The sequence below is a fragment of the Humulus lupulus genome, chromosome 2 (genome assembly GCF_963169125.1).
Source record: "Humulus lupulus chromosome 2, drHumLupu1.1, whole genome shotgun sequence".
Lineage (NCBI taxonomy): Eukaryota > Viridiplantae > Streptophyta > Magnoliopsida > Rosales > Cannabaceae > Humulus > Humulus lupulus.
This window is the reverse complement of record NC_084794.1, coordinates 22,342,972-22,366,665: the sequence shown is the minus strand read 5'-3', so window position 1 is coordinate 22,366,665 and position 23,694 is coordinate 22,342,972. Positions and strand designations below refer to the sequence as shown.

The 23,694-nt window shown below is 42.4% G+C and overlaps 1 protein-coding gene across 3 annotated transcripts; it reads right to left on the bottom strand.

The window, feature by feature from the left end:
• Window positions 1-173: 173 nt before the first annotated feature.
• LOC133817470 (uncharacterized) lies at window positions 174-3,919 on the bottom strand. Of its 3 annotated transcripts, none has more exons than XM_062250001.1 (11): window positions 3,445-3,917; window positions 3,295-3,354; window positions 3,033-3,200; window positions 2,821-2,887; window positions 2,228-2,433; window positions 2,023-2,130; window positions 1,895-1,928; window positions 1,407-1,522; window positions 880-921; window positions 609-680; window positions 174-514 (listed from the first exon to the last, which is right to left on the bottom strand). In XM_062250001.1, exons 1-11 carry the CDS (start codon window positions 3,646-3,648, stop codon window positions 473-475), a joined length of 1,119 nt encoding a protein of 372 aa, XP_062105985.1. In that variant the 5' UTR covers window positions 3,649-3,917; the 3' UTR covers window positions 174-472. The 3 variants fall into 3 exon arrangements, with proteins under 3 accessions (XP_062105985.1, XP_062105983.1, XP_062105986.1); XM_062249999.1 differs by having other exon boundaries at window positions 2,228-2,436; window positions 3,445-3,915; XM_062250002.1 differs by lacking the exon at window positions 2,023-2,130 and having other exon boundaries at window positions 2,228-2,436; window positions 3,445-3,919.
• Between the last annotated feature and the right edge of the window lie 19,775 nt (window positions 3,920-23,694).

The window sequence follows — 23,694 nt, the reverse complement described above, 5'->3', positions numbered from 1 at the left end:
TTAATCAAATGTAGAGGAGGATATCTTAAATGAATATAGATTTAAATGTGAAAAGTGATGGGAATTCCAACTTGGAAATTTCTCTTTGTTGATACTATTAGAATAAGTCTAAAAAAATATTAATATATTTATTTAAAACAATAACAAAAATAAAACTGAATATAATATAAAAATGAACTTCTAAATGTAAATATAATTTTATATTAACTTGTGTAATTTACCGATTATTATATGGTAATGGCACCTTACAAGCTAAAATAATGTCACATATTGATCAGTGTTTCGGCAGTTTAAACAAAGCTCTTTGGTCTTGTGCAAAATTCGGGCCTCTGTATTTTTTTTTCCTCATCATATAAAATTTAACTTTTATTACTAGCTGGGAAATTTAAGGCAGCCCTTTATACAAGATTTTGGCATTTCTTCATCCCAGTTGTGCCGAGCACTGGCCGAGAGAGGAAGGTCACAATGGTCACTATCTTCTCTGCATCTTGAATCTTGAAACCGGTTTTGAAGGCTGAAAACCAAATAGCAGCAACGAAAAAGCCATCGTCACCATTTCAAATCACCAAAATTATAATGTTCACTTGTTAGTGTTGCACACAAATTACCTGAGATGGGGTTTGATTTCTTGAACTGGGTTTTAAATTGTCAGCTCGCTCAACAATAGAACCTGTAAAAGCCTGTAAGAAAGAGACAGATACCTAATGAATATCCTAAAAAAGGAATGACTATTTACTGTAAAGGCTATTTTTTTATTCAGTTCACTCAAAATTAACAAAAGATTACCGAGGCATTTACTGTAAAGGAATGACTATTTACTGTAAAGGCTATTTTTTTATTCAGTTCACTCAAAATTAACAAAAGATTACCGAGGCATACCTTTTGGCTATCGAACTTCGGTTTTGAAGTTTCAACAAGAGTCTGTAAAACAAATATAAGGTCAAATCAAGCACCTTCAACTAATAATAATAATTAGAGAGGCTTTTTTTTTGCTATATAATAGAGGAAAAGAACATACTCTAATGCACATCATATCAAAGGTAAGAGATGATAACTAATATATCAAACCAAAGATAGACCACAAATAAGTTAAAATGTGAATGCTTTAAATTTTGACATGTGAACATATTAAGTGATGTAATCTAGTTACAAAAGAATATGTTCTGCCTTCCAATCAAGGACTTGGCATGATCCCCATTTAAAAAAAAACTGAGCAAACTACTTGCCGTGTCATCTCTATATGATAACATACATGAAAAAAATAGTTAAAAAATATATATAAATAAATTAAAAAAATTGTAGTATCAGCACTTGATTTCCAGAGTTAATAAGAAAGCACGTATACAAAGATTTTTTGAAATAGAAAAGCAAGAACACTACGAAGGTTAGAAATATGTCATAAATACCTCATTTATTGGAGAATTAAAAGCTTGGAGGTTATTTTTAACTTCAGGAGGCATCAATGTCTTCTCCGTAGACTTTTTGACATTATGATCGAAAGTAATACCATGTGATGATCCATCTGAACAAGATATAGGAGAACAATTAAGCTGAATAGCAGCTTCAAGATTACATCACAGTTTTTGGTGGATGTTGACATGTAAACCAACCTAACTTTCTCCAAATTAAAGTCTGATCTTACATAATAAATATGTTGAGACGAGAGTAGAAGCTTTCTGAATAACTAACGTAATATAATACTTGAGACAAAATATAATGGAGTTAGCCTTTATCTTTATGTAAACGTTTTGTAAGACTTCTAGAATGGACACGTTGGATACACATACACACAGTTAAGGTAAACATTAAAATACAAGCAAACCATCAGACACTTGGGCAAGTTATGATCATCCAAATCCACAAGAAAATCTATGTAACAGGGTAAACAACTAACCTTTAGGTATCGGTTGAACTGCCAAACCTGTACACTGTTAGACAAATTTATTAGTGTAAGTTACTGTATATTAACAAAAAAATAAAACAACAATAAGTCATAACACCAAAAAAAGGTTTATAAAATACAGGCAACTCTGGGTGATCATATTGCTGCTTATCATCATCAAGATTAGCAGCTTTAGTCATTGTCTTTGTATTCTTTGTCTGATTCATAGGTTTTCTGGACTCCGGCTTCTATATAATTAAGAAAAAAAAGTTTGCATCAAGTAAAAGGCAGATATAAATGCAGTCAGTTACTCAATTTCTAAAGCCATAAGTTCTAGACACATACCTCAGGATTTTTAGTCTCATTAAGAGATAATTTATCTGAGAAACTATCCAAATCAGCTTTAGTTGGCTCGTCTTCATCATCCTCGTCATCTTCTTCAGCTGCAAGTTCTTCTTTCTCAAGTTCATCGAATCGGGACATAATACGTGCAAATTCTTCATCATCAATTTTAGCCTTTTTGTTGTCTACTTCAGAAAAACTTGAAGAAACTTCTATAAGCAGTCCAGAAAAGAAGTATCAATGTCTCAATTATGTTTCTGATAAGCAATTAATAAAAGATTCATTAAAATGAGTTAATTAAAAGATAAGACACTAAATCAATAAGTTTCAAATAGATTTATCAATTAAAACACAAGAAGCTGATACAGAATGTAGCTTATTAGAACTGGAATTTTCATGCAAAGTAGCACACAGAAGCAATTGCTTTGTCAGTTGTCCTAAAAGCTTCAGTAAATAAGAAAAGGACCAAACAATGTACTTCAAAATAGTTCAGATACTCAAATTCTCCCCCAAATTTGTCAGCATTAGTCTAAAGTTATGATTTAAAGTTTTCTTTTTTATTTTTTTTAAAAAAAAACAGCAACAAACAAACCAACCTGGTTCAGAATCACTTTCAACAGAACTTTCCTCCACATAATCTTCTCTTATCTCTAGAATTCCCTCCTGAGTACATTTCAAACAGATAGCAATTAGATTGAATTGAGAACTACATTTCTACCACAGCAAACGGTACTTCGAATGTAAATAGCATTTGACACGTCCAAAGTGATAACTAAACAAATGCATTCAAAAAAATCCCAGAACAAACCTCAGCTTCAGAGGCAGTTCTGTCGAAAAATGAAGCCTCTAGTTTGAGGTCTTGCACCATGGCCCTCAAAGATTCGACTTGGGAGTCCAAGGTATCCCCTCTTCTTCTCAGAATATCCACGGTTTGCTTGGATGTCCTATCTGCATAGTACCCTTCTCCCAAAAGAACCTGCACGAACAAATTATAGTAACCCAGAACATGTATAAGAGAAAGAAAGTGGAAAAAAAACACTGCTTGGCAACTGAAAATTCAATTTCTGTACCATAAATTCATTGGTGTGTATCAAACGCCCAGGGAAAAAGGCTGCCTTACCAAATGGAACCTACAATAATAAAAAATAAGAAACCATAGAATCAAAATTCTAATCTTTTTTTTTCCTCAAGGAGAGAGAGGTGAGTATTAGGTTTCTTGCCATAATATCGTGGTGGAGCTGGTCGGGGAGTCTCTGGACGGTGCTGATGAGGTTGGCGTTATCGGAGACGAAGCCTCGGAGGCGGTCAAGCTCCTGCCGCTTCTCGGCGATCGTATCGTACACACGCTTCGCCGCCTTCTGCGCCTCTTCAGCTGCGAACAGAGACGACAGCGGCGTCACTGTCCCTTTCACGGAGCCTTCCATTTCTCCCGGAGAGAGAGAGAGAGAGAGAGAGCAGAGACGGTGGCAGCGGTGGGTTTGGGTTTTGGGTTTGGAGAGGGAAAGGAAAGCTTTTCCCAAGTAGTGTAACTTCGGTTATATGTTTCCTGTCGTTTAGAACGAAACGGCGGCTTGTTTCTTCTTTCTCTACGTTCACTCAACGCCAAACGACAAATAACATTTTTTTTTGACAAAAAAACGACACATAACTTTTGAACTGACTTGTCTCCGAAGTTTTTTTTTTTTCTTGATTTTTAAATTTTAAATGTTCTACATATAATTTGTCAAAAAAAAAAAATCATCTTGTCTTTGGCCCAGGTGGAGGCAAGATTTTAAATATGTATATACACATGTATTTGTTCCCAAAAACAGTGGTATTGGTCCCCAAAGTTGGTGGTACTACTACTTGCTCCTTTCGTGATGAGATCAGTCCCCCCTTCGTCCCGTGGGTGTTTTGGTGTGCTCTGTAAGATTGAGAATTGTAAATAAAATTAGGGAGCATGAGGTGGTTTTGGTCCCCCAAAGTGGTGGTGCTACTGTGGTTTCTGCTCCCTTCATGATGAGCGTCGTCACTCTTTCTCCTTATGGTGGTTCCCGGTGGGCTATGACAAGTTGTGAATTGTAAATAGAATTGAGAATCATTATCATGTTATGTACAATAATGTATACATCATTTATAACATATTATAAAATTAAAAAAAAAGTTCTACATATAATTGATAAATATTTACTCAAGTTATAATTATAAAAACTAAATTAAGTAATTTCACTATAAGTGCATAGAAAATTGAGACAAAAAGAACAGAGTTGAGCTCAATTGGTCCACACCTCTCTTATCGTGTGAAAAAATGAAAGGTAGTACTATCCTATCATTTATTAAAAAATAGAGAAATCATTTGAAATGAAAATGTTTTAAATTAAAGAAATTCACTCCAAATATTAAAAAAAAAAATTAAAGTTTTGATTTATATCAGAATTTTGTGTTAGCCCAAGAATGGTTGTTGTTGTCCATGTTTTCACCAAAGGACATGTGGCAATCAGAAACCGGTGCAAGTAGGACACGTGGCGAAGACGCGTGTCTCTTCAAGTGAGGCCATGCCCCGGGGGCCAGTCCTCGGAGGGTGGATATCTCAAATAAAGGTCACGTCCCTCAAATAAAGGTATGGCACGAACGTCTCTCTCTGAGGCCATGCTCCAAGGACTAGTTAGTAGTCCTCGAACTCTTTACAAGCAGTTGTCTTCCAGGTTAAGGACCTTGTCCTTAGGACCTAGAAGGCTAGCCAGGTGTCAGCCAGTGCAGGTTTGCAGCGTTAGGGAATCATCTGACAACTTTTTTGGTGATCCGTCCACAGTGTTGTCAATTGTACGACTCGAAAATTCGCACTCCCACTATGTCGTCTGACATAAAGATATGTGCGCACGCCCGACAATGTCAGGGGGATGTTCCCCATAAAGTAGGTAACTTTATGGAGTGGGCTCCACGTATCTTGCCTAGGTCATGGTCTCTAGTTAATGCAGCCTAATGAATTAAAGTGGTATTAATACCCCAATAATAGGGAGAATGTGTATTAATGATAGATAATTAACATTAATGACCCCAACCTCTATAAATAGGGCTGGGAGTCTCATTGTAAAGGGTTAGATTTTTTAGAGAGAAAAACCTTGTATTCTGAGCAATATAAACGTTGCCTGAGAAAACTCCATTGGAGCTTGCCCTAATAAGCTTCCAATCTCCTTAATAGGATGAACCATGTAAAATCATTGTGTTCTTATTTATTCCTTTCTTTAATCTCTCATCTTTAAGTTGATAGCGAAAAAGGCAGTCAACATTTTGGTGCTTTCATTAAGAGCTTGAAGAAAGCATTCAGAACATTTACAGCCATGGTAACCACTCGAAGAGATATCATAGACGACGTAGTCCCTCCTACCAGAGTTGAAGGAGGGGAAACCAGTCAACAACCACCCAGGACCTGCTTGAGATAGTGGAGGATTATGACGAAAATGTCGAATATGACAGCGAAGATGACGGTGGCGACCAGGAGTATTATGAGGAAGAGTATCCTTAGCCCATGGATGCGGAGGAGACACTGTGGTGGTGCTTCGTGAACAAGTGGCCACCCCGCAGCAAAAGATTGATGCCCAAGAGGGTAACATCGTCGCCCTACAAGAGATGGTACTTTCCATGAAGGCCACTCTTGTAGCCCAAGGGCTACGAGTGGACCCCAATGGTAATGTACCAGCTGGGCACCCAACTGGCGTGCCACCTGCGCACCCTGTTAGAGTGCCACCTGTCAATGCAGCAGGAGTGCTCCCCGAGCACCCGACTGAAGAGATGCGAGATCCGCCAGTTGGAGTGCCCACCAAACATCCAGCTGGAGTTGGAACCCCAATGCCACCATAGGATCGTGGCAAAGGAAAAGTTGATGATAATCCTGCTCCAAAGCAGAAAAAGGCTCGTCAGGAACCCGATGACAACCAGATTCCCAAGAAAGTTGGAAAGGGTAATGACCCAAGAGCCCGAGGACACTGCTAGGCTGTCACCACCCTGGAGCTCGGGGCATTCCGCCCTGACACGCCAATACGGACCGCGCGAGGCCTGGAGGTGCTGTCCCCTCGGCGCCTCGCCAACCCCATAGGAACAACGATCCAGGGGTCTACCTGTAACGTCCCAAATTTCCTAATAAGGCTTATTGATTAGGGGGCCAAGATGGAAAATTATGGGATTATGTGATTATGTGATATTTATGTGTATCATTATGTGATTATGTGAGTTATATTATAATATGACTTGTTACGCATGTTTAGGTGTATTAAATATGCATGTGGGCCCATTTCTGTTTAATTGAGCAATTTTCATAATTTGGCCAGTTATAGGTATATTTGGCATATATGTGGTATGTGTGTGATACTACATTACTATGTGAATATGTTTGGGTTACTCGGCACAAGACAATCATAGGGAGCAAGCTAGTGGGAAAGTCACAACGGGACCCATACTTGACTCGGAGTGAGTCAATGGGTATTTTGAGTATTTAGCACATTACCGGGGTATTGGGTAATAGGAATAAATATTTGATAATAAATTGGGAGTTAGTGAGATCTGGGGAAAATTATGGGAATTTTGACTATTTTACCCTGAGGGCGTTTTTGGGACCCCGAGCATTAGGATTTGCTTGAGGTTACTTAAGCTCGAAGTAACCTATTAGAATTATAAAAGAGCATTCAGAAAGTTATCTCTCCCTCTCATTTCCTTTTCGACACCCGATCACATTTTCGAAGGAAACTCGAGTTTTAGGACTCATATTCAAGCAAGGATTGAGGCATAGCGATTCTAGGAAAGATTAGAAGCTTATTTGCCAGATGATTTAGTTGGGAAACGACTCAATCAGAGGTAATCCAAGTTTTAAGTTTTTGAGTTTTTAATCTTTGACTGGATTTTACATTTTGATGAGTTTTTGGATGGATTGAGACTTGGGTTTTCATGGTTTTAGGAAATTAGGATGTTTGGGAACTTTGATTTTGGGATTTGGATGTGTTTGGATAGGTTTTTGGAGGATTTTAAATGAGAAAAACTGTAGGAAATGGTTGGTTTCGTGGTCAAGTCGCGACCTTGTTCTAGCAAGTCACGACCTGGATGAACCAGGAGCCAAGAGGGCTCTGCTTGGGGGGCACGCCACGACCCAAGAGGGGCCAAGTCACGGCCTGCACCCTGAAGCCCAGGCAAAGGCTCTCTGTCTTGGGGGCAAGTTGCGACCCTTAGGGCCAAGTCGCGACCGAACTGTGCATTTTTGCCTAGATTTGGTTTTTAATCGTGGGAACTTAACTCTAAGGGCCTAGGATCGTTCCTGCTACCCAGCTGAGTAGGATTCAGTATCTTGGAGGCTAGGATTTGGTCCAGAAGTATTTATTTACTCATTTTTTATGGGGTTTTATATTATGGTTGTGACTAGGTTATCACTAGGGGCTTGGAAACAGGATCGTGCTTGAGGGTCGTTTATTAGTAACCTGTGCTTGGACCAAAGGTAAGAAAATTGCACCCAGTATGTGATGTATGCGATACATGTGATTAGGGCATGACATGAATATTGAATATAGAATTTATCAGAGCTTGAGTCTCTGTAAATGTGCATGATCATAATTATGCTGGTGATTGTTAAGTAAGCATGTTGAATGCCCTATATTTGGATATTTGACATATGATATATGCATGGTTGCATTGCTTACTTGTGAGTGGCACTGACTCATTAGTCAGAAACGACATTGGTGCTAGTGCTGGTCATGAAGTCTTGACTTATTAGTCATGATCGGTAATAGTATTCAGCTCTGGTCGTATGAAATTGACCTACGAGTCAAGAGCGGCATTAGCGTATTGAACGCAGAGCCAAAATGATTAAATGCAATCAACATGAGCATTAAATGCTTGACCTACCCAATGGTCGAAGCAAACTAAAGCGCTTGTCTAGTCTAAATGCTAGTTACTTAGAGCCAGGGCTAAAAGGCTCAGGTGACTGAAATATCACATGGCTTAGAGAGTGACTCATTAGTCACTTACCCAGAGAGTGACTCATTAGTCACCTACCTAGAGAGTGACTCATTAGTCACCTACCCAGAGATAGACTCATTAGTCATCTATTCAGGGAGCAGATCCCCAGAGATAGACTCATTAGTCATCTATTTAGGGAGCAGATCCCCAGAGATAGACGCATTAGTCATCTATTTAAGGCGCAAGACCCCAAATTGACTTGACAGTCATCTACACAGGGCGCAGGACCCCATAATCATTTATTTTGACTTGCCTGCATGCATGCATAAGGTTATTACTGGTAGGCATGCTTATTATGATTTAGTGACATGTTATTATTTGCTTATGAGCATGTTAAGTTTTCTTGCTGAGCCTCAGCTCACAGGTGCTATGTGGTGCAGGTAAAAGCAAAAGAAAGTTGGACCATCCTTGAGTTGGAGAACTTATGTGATGATGTGTACATATGCGGCTGCTCGACCACCACGGCCGAGGGTTTAAAGAGGAACTAGGTTTAAACCCTAGTTTGTCGCTTAGGTCGACTGGTTGTAAATCTTTTTTTGTAATTAACCTTTATAATATATGTTGAGATCCCAATGTACAGTAAACGTTTTAGTGAAACATTGTATCTTTGACCAAAATTTTTAACCCTAAAATGCTAATCACATTTAGTTACTCGATTATGACCAAATGACTCATTTAGCGAGTTTAGCACTATTTAAAATGCACAGCGTAACAGTCCCTGGATAGTAAGGCATTACACTACCCGAGAAACGTCTCTATGAAACGAGAACATGGCATCAGTATCTCAGTAAATAATGAGAATCTTGAGTCCGACGGTGAAACCGAGGTGGCTCGTCTCGAGGGTAACGACGCATTCCGAGGTCAAGCTGACTGTAACGACCCAAAATTACTAATAAGGCTTAAGGGCCTTGATTAGTGTGCCGAGAGGGCATAATTGGAAGATATGTGAATTAATGGTAAAAATGCATGATTATGTGATATGCATGATCCTATGATTACATGGATATGTGAAATGCATGTTTATGAGTACTAGATAAGCATGCAGGCCTTGTTTAGCTTGTAAGGGAATAATTGTAATTTTGGCCCGTTAGGGCATAAATGTGATAAACTGTTGAGACCACATTATTATGTGGATATATTTATATATTTGTAGTATTCGGCACGAGGCGATCCTAGGGAGCAAGTAGCGGGAAAGTCACAACGGGACCCAATACCCGACTCGGGGCGAGTCAAGGGGTATTTTGGGTAATAGATATTTATCTGGGTTATTGAGTTATGAAAACAAATAATTGGAGATATATCTGAGGTTAGGAAGCTTAGGAGGGAATATTGAGGGATTTTATCATTTTTCCCTTGGGGACGTTTTTGGTACCCCGAGCTTTGGGATTGACTTAATTAACTAAGAGTGGATAAAACAAACTAAGGAAAACAGTAGAACTTGAGTAAACCGACTCGTTTCTCTCTCTCACTTCAGCTCCCTCTAGACTTTCCATTTATCAAGCTTACTCTGAGATCAAGGATGAATTATTGAGCTGGAATCTTGGGGGATATCTCAGTGGTAATCTAGAGGTTCAAAAGAGAATTTAGGTAAGCATTTAATTGTGGGTTCGCTAACTAAATTTTGTAGTCTTTGCTTGGTTCTAAGGATTTTTGGGTCTTGATATTGAAGATCAATTTGAGACTAAGGATTTGGGGTTAGCTCAGTGATAGTTAAAGGAATCAACCAGGAGTTGAGGTAAGCTTCGAATTACATTCTTGGTCATTAAATTCTATGTTTTCTTTGACTGGTTTGAGTGTTCTTGAGCTTGTGGGTTTAAAGATTGAAATGTTGTTTTGATGAGTTTCTAGACTAGATTTCTGTTGGGTTTTGCTGCTGGAAGCATGTTAGAGAGTTATGATAATTGAATTGTGTCATTGGGATGGTTTTGAGTGAGGTTTGAATGTTAAAAATTGAGGTTTTTTTGGGTTCGAGGGGTTGGGTCGCAGCACTCGAAGCAAGGAAGATCCAAGAAGGCTCTGAGGTAAGGGAGCGCCGCGGCGCCACAGGGGCAGGGCCGCGGCGCGTGTCTATGATCAGGGAGGCCTAGCCTCTGTTTCAGGGGGCGGGCCGCGACATGGGTCTTTAGGGCCACGGCCCTTAAGGGCACTTTTGGCCTTTTGGAGGTTTTAAGTGTGGGATCCTAGTCTAGGATGCTCGGGATCGATTCTACTACCGTGTTTGGTGGAATTCAACGTCCCGGAAGCTAGAACTTTAATCGGAAACCTTTTTACAATTATTGATGGAATCCTTTATCATGTTTGTGACTAGGTGTATGATTGGGCTCGGGTCAAGATCATGCTCGGGGGTCGTCTTTCTTAATCAAAGCACTTGGAATTAAAGGTAAGAAAACTACACCCATTTATGTGGATAGGTTGGGACTAAGTGTTCCCTATATTCGTATGCATTGTTGTATGATTGTGATAAACCATGTGAATATGTTGGGGACTAAGAGTTCCTGTAATTGTATAAATTTCATGAGGTGGTATTATGCCATGGGGACATGTGATAGATGGCCTAAGAGTGCCGGAATCAGTACTTGCGCACAGGGCGCAGCTCAGCCACTAGTAGCCGAGGACAGCTTATTAGTCACTGAGCTCGGTTAAGCTGGTCGGAGTCAGTGAATATAACACTGGGGGCGGCTTAAGTGAGCCGAGGACAGTGGGTTAATAGAGGGTGCGGCCTAAGGGCGCCAACCCTGAATATTATTTAATGGTTGCAATAAACTACTGATTATGAGCGTGGTTACTGTATTTGCCTGATAGATATCATATGTTGATTATCTGAATGACAAGTTGTTGGTTTGTTGATTGTTATCACTGAATAGGTGAATGTTATGAATAGTTGAGTACTTGGTTATGCTTTGTGGAATAATTGGTTATTGATATTGATCATGCTATGATATTATGTTTTCTTGCTGGGCCTCGGCTCACGGGTGCTATGTGGTGCAGGTATAGGCAAGGGTAAGATGAATTGACCATGGGTTGGAGAGCTCTGGGGGCGAGGTGTACACCATTAGCTGCTCGGCCGCCATGGCCGAGGGATTGTGCAGGGACGGAAACTTAAAATGTGTATTTTGCCATTAGAGTGGCTTAAATATTTATAACATTTGAAAATTCTGTAATTACGTCATTTAAACCCTGATTTGGGATCCCATGTACCAAACAATTATTTTAATAAAAATTAATTGTTTATAACCAAAATCTTTTAAACCTAACCTGTTTATGTCTTTAGATTCACGTCTTTATTTAAATGACTTGATTAGCAAGTCTCGCACTATTTCAAACACACAATGTAACGGTCTTGGTTATCCAAGGCGTTACACTGACCTACGGGACAACCTTAACGCTCGTAGATGTAATAAGACTAACGGGTGTGAGCCCACCAAGAAAGGTCTGTCAGACCTACGGGACAATCTTAACACCTGAAGAAGAGATAACCCGGCGCAGAGCGTCAACCGAGACCCCAACCTGCTCCGTGCGGAGTTAGAAAGTCTGAAGAGGATCATGCTAAGAATGGCAAGATGACAAGGCCACGAATCAGACTCGGAAGATGAAGAAGGGGAGCCCTGTGCTCCTCACATTATGGAGGCCCCTCTGCCGCAGGGCTTCAAGATGTCGACCATCCTGCCCTATGATGGTGGCTGGAACCTCACCAACCACCTTTCTAAGTTCAACAGATTGATGTCGGTGCATCGTGTCTCCGATGACACTAAATGTCATATGTTCCTGATCACTCTAACGGGATCGACAGATGAGTGGTTCAAGAAGCACCGGCCAGGATCCATTCAATCATGGAACCAACTATCGTCTGCCTTTCAAGACAATTCATAGGAGCTCGGAAGGTGAGCTTTGAGGTTAATGATTTGGCCAACATAAAACAAGGGCCCTTCGAGACCCTCAAGGCATACATCAAGCGCTTCAAGGAGGAGGTGTGAGAACCAAGAGGGTTGATGATGGCCAACACTTGATGGCCTGGTAGGCTAGCATCCGCGTGGGGTCCCCACTTTGGGATGACCTCCAGTGGAGGGGATGCCAACACATTGAAGAATTCATTCGTCAGGCACAAGAGTATATCAGCTAGGAGGATGCCCAGATTGGAGCGTTCAGAGGAGCCATTGCTTTCCCCGCTCTGACCACACCTGGCCCCGTGGCTTTGGGGATCTAGTATTCCCCTTACGCTCCTGTCCAACTAGGCTTAGGGGGAGTCCAGCCCATCCTAAGTGTCCCACCCATAGGTTTTAGTGTCGTGACGACTCCTGGATTCAATGTGGCTCCGACAGGATACAGAGTGGCGTCCACTGGATATAGTGCTTTTCAGCCTGCATTCAATGCTGGAGTTGCTGCTCCATCCCAGTTTGCTGCACCCAGTAGAACCCCCCGCGGTAGTAGACACGGAGGCAAGGGCAAAGGTCAGAAGCCTAAAGGAAATGGAAACACACAGATCGAGTAAGGAACTGCCTCTAGTGAGAAGTATGTCTCGCAGTACTCTGAGTATACTGAATTGGTAGACTCCCGAGATAATAACTTCATGGCCACGAAACAGTAGGTTCACTATCAAAAGCCATAACCCATCTAGAGGGACAGGGAAAGGCGAGATCCTGACAAGTTTTGTTGTTTTCACAACGACATAGGGCACCACACCAATGAGTGCCGCCAGCTGAAGGTTGAGATTGAAAACCTCATCAAGTTGGGACATTTCCACCAATATGCTAAGGGTGGAGCGCGTCAGGCACAAACCCCCGTGGCAGGAACACTTGTGTCGCTTGTTGCTCCGCAGATCCCAGGAGTCGCACCTGTGGCCCCGCAACATCCAGTGGTCTGAGGACCTCATCCAGTGAACGCACGAGTATGAACCATTTCAAGAGGGCCCCACCTGGGGGTTAACTCCTGAGGCTCACAAATCAAGTATACGCGAGCTTTAAATCATGACGGCGAGGTGATGGCTATGGCTCAGTTGTCTACCCAAATGCCCCGAATGACTGACCAAGTCATAACATTCTCCGAAGATGATGCTCGGAGAGTACACTTTTTGCACCACAACCCGTTGGTAATTAAGAGCTAAGTCTCCAAAAAATGGTGGTGTGGATCCTAGTGGATGATGGGAGTTCAGTGAACATCCTGTTTAAGTCAGTCTTCGAGAAAATAGGGTTGACCACTACAGATTTGTTCTCGTGTGCCTCGTCTCTTTACGGATTCTTGGGAGAAGTCCTCATCCTGATGGGGCAGATAAAGCTCCCTGTAACACTTGGGGAAGTGCCTCGCTAGGCCTCTAAGTACTGCACCTTTGTGGTGGTAGACTGTTCCTCGGCATATAACGCCATTATGGGACGGCCTGCTCTAGTAGAGTTTGGAGTCGTCACTTCCATCTGCCACCTGTGCATGAAGTTCCCCACGGAGGCGAGGATTGGTAATGTTCGCGGAGACCAGATAGAGGCGAGGTAGTGTTAAAATGTGTCTTCCCCCATGATGGTGGTAGAGGCAGCAGTCCGAGGCATTGGAAGTACAGGCGGTCCAGGAGATGGGGCCCGGTGAATTGGACTCGAGGGTTCAAGAGGAAAGGCCGTTGAACCGATTGTTAGAAAAAATATTGTTTTGCCTCAATGGAAATGATTATAATATTACAACTCTATGCAATATATTACAAATAAATAATGATTGATTGAATAAGATTACAACTCTATAACTGAAGATTACAAATAAACAAAGAAAAGGAAGAAGATGATGATGAAGAAGAGAATGGTGGAAATACAACTCAAAGCAAAATGTTACAAGTAAACTAAAATGTTTGAAATAAAGAAAAGAAGATTACAACCTTTGAACAAGAAATACAAGTAATAGGAACAAGATGATAAGTAGAAAACAATGCAATAGAAAGAAGAACATAAACATAAGCAATCTCTCACTTACACAACCTAAGTAAAGAGGATTGGGGATCACCAACTTGAACAAGGTATAAAACCTTTGTCCAAAAGCTTATTTCCCCCTAACTCAAGCACTAAGGGATCTCACTCAGATATTGGAAAAGCTTTATGGAATTATCAAGCCTCGAGGTGTTTCTAGCCAAGTGCTCTAGTGGATAGAAAAGTTGTGTCTTACAAGTGAGCTATAGGCTCCTATTTATAGAGTTTAGAGACACCCTTTGAATTTCAAATTCCACCAACTCTCATGGCTGTTACCAATGTCTAATTGGATTAATATGGAATTAAAAAAGAGATTTGGGAGTTATTTGGGTTTTTTTGAGCCGTTCAATAAATATTGAAAAAACTGAAAATTTGGTCAGTTTTTGGCCTGTGGCCGCGGCCACTAGTCTCTGACCCACAGGCCGCGGCCACTGAATGTTGGTGGCCGCAGCCACTGACCAAATTCAGCACAAAAATTGTGCTATTTTTCCAAACGGTTCCAAACCCTCCCAAATGATTTTGTAACTCCCAAAACACATTATTGGGGTTAAAATCATATCTCTAACAGCCATATCACATATGGCTTTTATGAAATTCATCTCAATATTGTGTAACAACAATTTACACAATAAAGGGTAATATTTGGAGGTTACAAATTTGTAACACCAAATATGTTACATTATTTGGATAAATCTCATATATCTAAATATTGTAACTCTTTATTATATGTTACAATATGTGACACACTTTGTCACATTTATTTAATCTAAAACATTATATTATAATATAATATAATTTTACATTATATTATAAAATAATATAACACCGATAGATGAGGTGGAGGAGGAAGTTCTTGATACCACCACCCCGATAAAAAAAAAGTTGGGGGAAGCTTGAATTCCGAAGTCCAAGAAGCATTGGTTGACTTCCTCCGAGAAAACCAAGACGTGTTTGCATGGTCACATTCCGACATGACTGGCAATGATCCAAACATCATCTGCCACGCCTTGAATGTCGATCCCAGCTTTGCTCCTATCTAGCAAAAGCAAAGGACGTTTGATTAAACTCGAAAAGAGGCTTTCAAGGCCGAGGTAGACAAGCTCCTCACTAACGTATTTATCAGAGAAGCCCAATACCCCAGGTGGCTATCCAATCATGATCTTGTGCCACAACCAAATGGCGCCTGGAGGACATGCATCGATTTCTCGAACCTTAACAAGGCTTGTCCAAAAGACTGCTTCCCGCTCCCCAAGATAGATCAGATGGTCGATGCCACCTCTGGCTATGTTTTGTTGTCATTCATGGATGCATAATCGGGCTATAACCAGATATCCATGCATGTCGCGGACTAGGAACATACTAGTTTTCAGACCGATAAGGGTGTCTACGATTACATCGTTATGCCTTTCGGACTAAAGAATGCTGGTGCCACCTACCTGAGACTGGTAAATCAGATGTTCAAGAACCAGCTGGGGCAAAACATGGAAGTTTACGTGGAAGACATGCTGGTCAAATCTCGGACTGCTCTCGACCATGTAGGTGACTTGGTGGAGGTTTTCTTAGTGCTCTGCTAGTTTGGAATGAAATTAAATCCCCAAAAGTGCACATTTGGGGTTGCCTCTGGAAAGTTCCTAGGTTTCATCATCAATGCTCAAGGAATTGAGGCCCTAATCGAAATTTTGTCTCCTCGAAAGCATAAAGACGGTTAGAGTCTGACAAGAAGGATCGTAGCTTTGAGTCGTTTTGTCTCCAAGGCAACAGACAAGTGCATCCCTTTCTTTAATGCGCTCCAAGGAAGTCAGAGATTCAAATGGTCGAAAAAGTGTGAACATGCATTCTAGAAGCTCAAGGCGCACATGGAAAATCCTCCAATTTTGTCCAAGGCCGTAAATGGAGAACCCATTTTGCTCTATATGGCTGTCTCAGAGAATGCTATCAGTGTTGCCTTGGTATGGGAGGAAGGTTGTGTTTAGTGTAACATGCCGACCTTGAGGTCATGTTACAAGCTAGGTTGATACTCGGTCAGATGCGCACGCGAGGGTGCAGGCTGGTGAGCATGTTGATGCCTAGTTTGTACGATAGTGACATTTTTGTAAATATCTTCAATATTGCCTAGAAATGGACGGGACTTGGTAGGTTCCATATTGAAGGGCCAATGAACGTAATGGTGTGATCAGATTTGGAAGATTTAGATAATTGAGGAGTTGAGAGCCAAATATGTCTCCCAAGCAAAAACCATATATGTTCCTGGTAGAAGGCTAAAAGCTTAGAAGGCTCTTTGTAGGGGGAGCACCTAGTGTCAGCTCTCCACCACCCCTGGCGCAGGTACGTCAAGTGAGCTACTACTAGTTAGGAGGGCTAGTAGGGCAGGCATATAAGGACCACGAGGGGACTCATATGTCTCCATGAGTAGGAGTACTCATGGACATTATCGGGTCGCCCCGGTAGTACGTTGAAGTGTGCTGCTAAAGGTTTATGGGTACGGTTCTTTTGGCTTGCCAATATACTTCTTGCATGGAACATGGCCCAAACCTCCAAGAGATGTTGTGGCGCGCCATGGACAAGAGTCTTGATACGAGATGGCACGGGAAGTCATTCGTGGGACTTGCTAGAATACATGCATTGAAGAGTGCACAATGCTTGAGAAGGACAGAGGTCCAGTGTGTGCTACTAGTCTGGCAGCTAGTCTCGAGGGCCTGCCAACATACGTGAAGGCATGGTGCCTTGAGGATTGGAACATTGGCATATGGGAGTCCTTGGTCTGTGACGTGAGCTATTCAGATAGTGTCGAATGGGGCATGATGAGAAGTGTTGGCACATCAACTTGGTGTTGGCTATTGGACACCATGCTACCTTTGTGACAGTCAGAATCCCGTGATCCGTAAAGGGAAAGACCGGGTAAGCTATGTAATCCCACACCGCCTGGGGAAGGTCAAGTGTGATGATTCTAAGACTGTGTAGGTATGGAACTACACAGTTGAAGAAGGCTTAAATGGATTGATGTGTACTACTTATATCAACAAGATGCATCTTCTTTTCGGTAGCCCATCACTTGAGAACTCCAAAGTTAAGCGTGCTTGACCTGGGGTAATCTAGGGATGGGTGACCTCCTGAGAAGTTTTCCTAGGAAGCATGTGAGTGAGGACAAAGCACGCTGAAAAGACTAGTGTTGGTTTGTAGGGCCAGTCGTCATTCCAGAAAGCAGCCATAGTGACGTGGGGCGTCATAACCTTGGCTTGCGAATGTCTGGGTGAGCATCGGTGTTGGGATTTTCCTTGCCATAGTGAGAACCTATGGATAGTGTGAGTGTCTTGGCTAGATAGCCTTGATGCATGGTTGCACTCATAGATGCTTGAGAGCATGACTTAGCGGGAGTTGTTCGAGAGACGGAAGTGTGCAAAGGCACATGGTCGAGCAAAAATTATGCCCATTGTTATTCGAATGGTTGGAAGACTGACCTTGGCTCAAAGGAGTCAAGGTGCCGCACGGGCATTTCCATTGGCAAAATGTCAGCCCGTGACATTCAACACTCCGTCTATTACGTTAGCAAAAGACTCTTCGGCGCAGAGTCTAGGTACCCGCTGATGGAGAACTTAACTTTTTTTTCTAATGGTGGCTTCCTGAAAACTAAAACCCTACTTCCAGGCGCATCCAATTAAGGTCCTCACAAACCATCCCCTAAGGTAAGTCCTTCAAAAGCCAAAGTCATCGGGAAGACTCTTGAAATGGCCGGTGGAGTTAAGTCAGTTTGACATCACTTACCATTCGAGGACTTCTATAAAAGGTCAGGCACTGTTCGATTTCATCGCTTAGTGCACAGGGAATTAGGAGAAGCCTGAAAGTGTCCCAGTGGTCGGACTAGCCTAGAAGTTGTATGCAGACGGGTCTTCAAATGAGAATGGTGTCGGAGTTGGACTCATTTTGGTTTCCCCTAAGGGGCACAAGGTGCACAATGCACTTCGTTTTGGTTTCAATGCTTCTAACAATGAAGCGAAATACGAAGCCTTAATTGCTGGATTGCAAGTGGCACTTAAGCTAAAAGTCGAGGGCCTTGAGATTTTTAGCGATTCTCAACTTGTGGTAAACCAAGTACTCGAAGTGTACCAGGCCGGGGAACAAAAATGACAACGCATTTGGCAAAGGCTCAAGAAATGCTGCATAACTTCAAAAAATTCACTATTCAACAGCTGCCGCAAGAGCAGAATTCCAATGCTGACGCCCTGGCTAAGTTGGCCACGACCAAAGATGCTGAGTTGATTAATGTGGTCCCCATTGACTACTTGGCTGCTCCGAGCATCTCAACTTCTGACAAGGTGGAAGCTATACAACCCCAAGATGGGTGGATGAAGCCAATAGGAAAATACCTTGTCTCCAAGGAGTTGCCGCCAAATAAGAGTGTTGCTTGGAAGCTACTTTATCAAGCACCTCGGTACGTAATCATGGGCAATAAGCTATATCAACGAGGTTATTCTATGCCTTTGCTCTGGTGTGTATCCCAGCAAGAAGCCAGTTTGATACTCCGAGAGGTACACGGGGGCTTTTGCAAAGACCACGATGGGGGCCAAAGTATTTCCAAAAAGATCTTGAGGCAATGGTACTTTTGGCACACCATGAATAGAGATGCGATGAATTATGTCAAGAAATGCGACAAGTGCCAAAACTTTGCTAACATTCCCCGAACACCTCCAAATGAGCTTATGCAGATGATCAGTCCATGACCTTTCGCTGTCTGGGGTATTGACCTTATCAGGTCCCTGCCTACAGGAAATGGAGGGGTGAAATATGCCATAGTGATCGTTGACTACTTCACAAAGTGGGTTGAGGCTGAGCCACTCATAATGTTCACCTCTATAAAGGCCTTGGACTTCGTCATTAAAAACATCGTTTGCCAATACAGGCTCCTGTGGAAGATAGTCTCTGACAATGGGTTACAGTTTGATAGTGAAGTATTCCAGACTTTTGTCAAAGACATGGAGTTATCAAAAGTTTTTCCTCCGTGGCCCATTCGTAGGCCAACGACCAAATGGAAGCAGTTAACAAGACACTCAAGTCCACTTTGAAGAAAAGACTGGAACAGGCAAAAAGAGCTTGGCCCGAGGAGTTTCCTAGGGAATTGTGGAGCTATCGTACCACTGCCAGGACATGCACCGGCCATTCATCGTGCTCCATGGCCTATGGATATGAATCTATGCTCCTAGTTGAGGCAGTAATCTCTACGCACCAAAGGGATACGTATGTCCCGACCACGAACCACGCTTTACTGCGAGAAACCCTGGACCTCGTGTAGCTTCGAGTAGCGTTTTACCAAGAAAAGGCAGCCATGTTCTTCAACTCTAAAGTGAAGGATAAAAAGTTTTGGGTCATAGATCTGTTGTTGCAAAGAGTCTTCTTAGCCACCCGATACCCTAGTGCAGGAGTACTTGGACCTAACTGGGAAGGCCCATACTGAGTAGAGAGCGTTGTATGTCCAGGGACATAAAAATTGGCCCGACTAAGTGGGGAATTGATTCCCCACACCTGGAATGTCGAGCATCTTCGTCGGTATTACCAGTAGTATGAGTAGTGAACCTTGTTAATTTTTATACTATCCTTGTAGCCTTCGGGAACATTTAATGGAAACCGTGTATATAAACACGGTAAGAAATAAATTTATTGTATGCTTATATTTTTTTGGTTTCCTTTATTCTATTGATGCTATGTATAAGAGCACCTGCTCACTAACCTGAACAAGTGAACACAGACCAGACTTCGATCACTTGGGGGGCATGGAGTTAGGACAGCATCACACCTTGGAGGGAACGACCTAGGAAACTGAGCTTGTCAAACGGAGTAAGCTTAGTGTCGCCACCTCGAGAATAGAAAAACCTAAAAAACTAGTCGAGTCTGGCCTAGGGCTTAACACCTAGAAACTAGACAGAATCTTAGTAGCGTGAGAATGGACCTACATCACCTCTCGTGGACATTGCGCCCGAGGAGCTCTGATCAAGTATTTGATCTCGAGATGTAGACGGAAGACCGAGCACTTCGTACTTGGTCCCGGGGCAAACTTAGGACACCTCCTGTGGACACTGCGCCCGAGAATTTATGCCCAAGTCCTCCGAATGCCTCAAATATTATAGCGTCGGAAAATCCATGATATGGGGAGCTTGGCTAGTCGATGAGTGAACCACCCCTAGTTTCGTGTGATCCCATAGCTAAAACACCTAAGAAACATAGTGCTGAAAAGATCCAAGTAACTTGGTTTAGTAGAATTCGAGGTCCCGAAGGCTAGTATGTTATTCCAAAGGCTTTTAATTGATTTAGATCGTGATGGATATTTATTAATACATTGTGACTAGGTCATATTGCTCAGGCTCGGGATTAGGAGCCGTGCTCGAGATCGCTTTGGATTGTCAGCTCGGGACACCAGGTAAGAGAACTGTTTGTGCCCGTAGAGATATGTGGTGTATAGCATTGTATGTCTTGTTTATAGTTGTTATGTCATACATGTGATTATGATTGATCAGCAAGAGCCGGAAGCGGCAAGATCCGGGAGCGGCAAGGGGTCGAGATCGGCGTAGAGCATGCTAAATACAAACCGTCAGGGCGAGACCCTCAAGGGTGCTGTATGTGGCGTGCTGCCCCTTTGGCACACCCGCATGGGGCCATTTTGTAAGTGAGCATGCCTTGGTGCTTGATCATTAGTCAAGTCTTGCACCAAGCAACCTCATGGGGTAGGGTAGTGGAATTTTTGTAATTAAGCATATGTCTCCCAGACAAAAATCATATCTGTAACTGGGAAGATCTTGTATACCTAGAAGGCTCCTTAGGGGGAGGTGACCTGGTGACTTAGGGAAGCACCATGGCCACCAGTAGATAGGGGCTAAAGCTGTGTACCCCCTTGCCCTATCAAGGTTGTATATTAATAAAACGATGTTTATCCATACTTGCTCGTGTATGCTCTCTTATTGTCTATGTGTTACTTGATTGTTGCCTTCGTTGGGCCATCGCGTGCCACTTGCCTTGTTGTATACTTTTGTGTGATGTGGACTTTCTATGGAATGACTTGCTTTGTGCTTGCTCATACTTCGTTAATTGCCCATTACATGTCCAAGATGTGTTTGTGGCTAACCACTGAGTTTGTTTGCACGCAGGAATGAGTTGTAGGTTGACTTTCTAGCTTGGAGTGTCCGCAAGTGTTGCACGTCCCGTCTACTTGGAGTTCCCAAACAGTCAGCCTATGACAGTTGGTATTAGAGACAGGTTAGAGAAAGCTTGGTGGAACCCACAAATGGTGAGCAATACTCAGAGGATAGAAGCACTTGAGAAGCGAGTAGGGGAATTAGATGGCCTGGACGAGAGGGTCAAGGATCTATCCTCTGCTAGTTGTAATTCTGGTTCATCCGACACAAGCAATTGCATAGCTGCGCTAGAGAAGGAAAATGATGTTCTGCTAGCCCGAATAATTGCGTTGGAGAAAAGAAACACTCCGACAAGTACATCGGATACCTCTCGATGGGAGGAGCGTATTGCGGTGGTGGAGCGCATGCTGAAAGACCAACAAGACTCCATAAATGACATCACAGAAGACTGCAGGGAGTCAATTGGCGCGCTCAGAGAGGAGATGACTGAGCTATCAACAAAGGTGAACCTAACCATGCGAGCGGTTGGGAATGCGCCTACAACAGGGCCGATAGGTATGGAGTATGGTCGAGTTAAAGTGCCTGAACTGAGGCCCTATAACAGGGCTAGAGACGCAAAGGACTTGGAAAACTTTCTCTTTGACATGGAGCACAACTTTAGAGTCGTACGGGCCGATTTCGAAGAGGGAAAGGTTGACATGGCCACCATGTACTTGTCTGGGGATGCCAAGGTGTGGTGGAGGACAAAGTATAATGACATCGAGAATGGTAGATGCACCATCATGTCATGGGGAGATTTGAAGAAAGAATTGAAGACACAATTTCTGCCAGAAAATGTCGCCTACATGGCCTGCCGCCAATTGAGAGAACTTAAACAAGTTGGGATTGTCCGAGAATATGTGAAATTTTTTTTGGGATTGATGCTCGATATTAAAAACATGTCTGAAGTAGACAAACTCTTTGTTTCCTCGAAAGGTTGAAACCGTGGGCCAAACAAGAACTTCATAGGCAGCGTGTGAGTGACCTAGCCACCGCTCAAGCTACTGCCGAATGCTTGACAGATTACACACCGGAGAGCAGCTGGTCGAAGAGGACTACCCCTCCAACCAGTTCAAGTAATGTTGGGAGTAAGAAGTCTGGGAAGTCGTGGCAGAGTAAGAGTGTGGGAGAGAGGAGGACAGCGGAGTCTAGTTCCTCCAGTGGGATAGATACTACCACAGGGAAGAAGCCACTAGCTTGTTGGCTCTGCAAATGACCACATAAATCAGCAGTTTGCCCTTATAGGGGCAAGTTGAGTGCTCTCATTGGCCAAGAGGAACATTGCGAAGGAGAAGAGGAGGATGAAGAGTACACACACATGGGCGCTGTCCGCTTGTTGAATGCTCTCAAGAAGCATGGCGAAAAAGGGAAGAAGGCCCTAGGGAATGGACCGATGCTCGTGGATGCCACCATCAATGACAAGCTAGCCAAGAGCGTGATGATTAATATTGGCGCCACACACAACTTCATCTCGGAGCTCAAAGCCAAACGATTGGGACTAAAGCTGGAGAAAGATGCGGGCCGCATGAAGGCGATCAACTCAAGGGCCTTTGCCACAACAGGAGTGGCTAAAGGCATAAAAGTTAAGATCAACACGTGGGAGGGGCAGACCGACCTAGTGGTGGTCCATATGGACGACTTTGATGTAGTTTTGTGTAATGACCCAAATTTCGTAATAAGGTTTAGGACCTTGATTAGGAGACCGGGAAGGCCATAATTGATTTATTATGTTATTAAATGATTATATGCATGATTATGTGAATTATATTATTATATGATGATAAATGCATGCATATGGGTCCACTTTTCATTATAAGGGCATTTTGGTAATTTGGCCCGTTGAGGGCACATTTGTATATTTTCATGCATGTTGGTGAATTTTTAATAAGACCACATTATAATGTAGATTTTTTCGAGCTATTCGGCATGAGATGATCTTTGAATGCAAGTTATTGGTTCGATCATAACGAGGTTAATTTCGGGGCTCGGGGTAAGTCTCGGAGTAATTTGAGGATTAGTACATTACCGGGAATTAAAGGGTAATGGGATATGATTTATTAGCATTTGAGAATATTGGGAATAACGAGAATTGGAAGACGTTAATTATGATTAGTGGGATTAGATGGGAAATGACAGTTTTACCCTTGGTAGCCTTAAGAGATAATTAAATGACCTAGGGGAAATATTGTCTTTTGACCTAAGGATATATATGAACCATTGAAGCTGTAGAAAGCTTAAGAAAAATAGAGCTTCTTCTCCTTCTCCCGATCACTTTTCATCCTCTTTTTCCTTTGGAATTTTGAAGCTCCTTTTGAGGATTCAAGCTAGGAAACCAAGCCTTGAGGGTCTAGGGTTGTGTTCAGCCATTGAAGAGGGTGTAATACTGAGC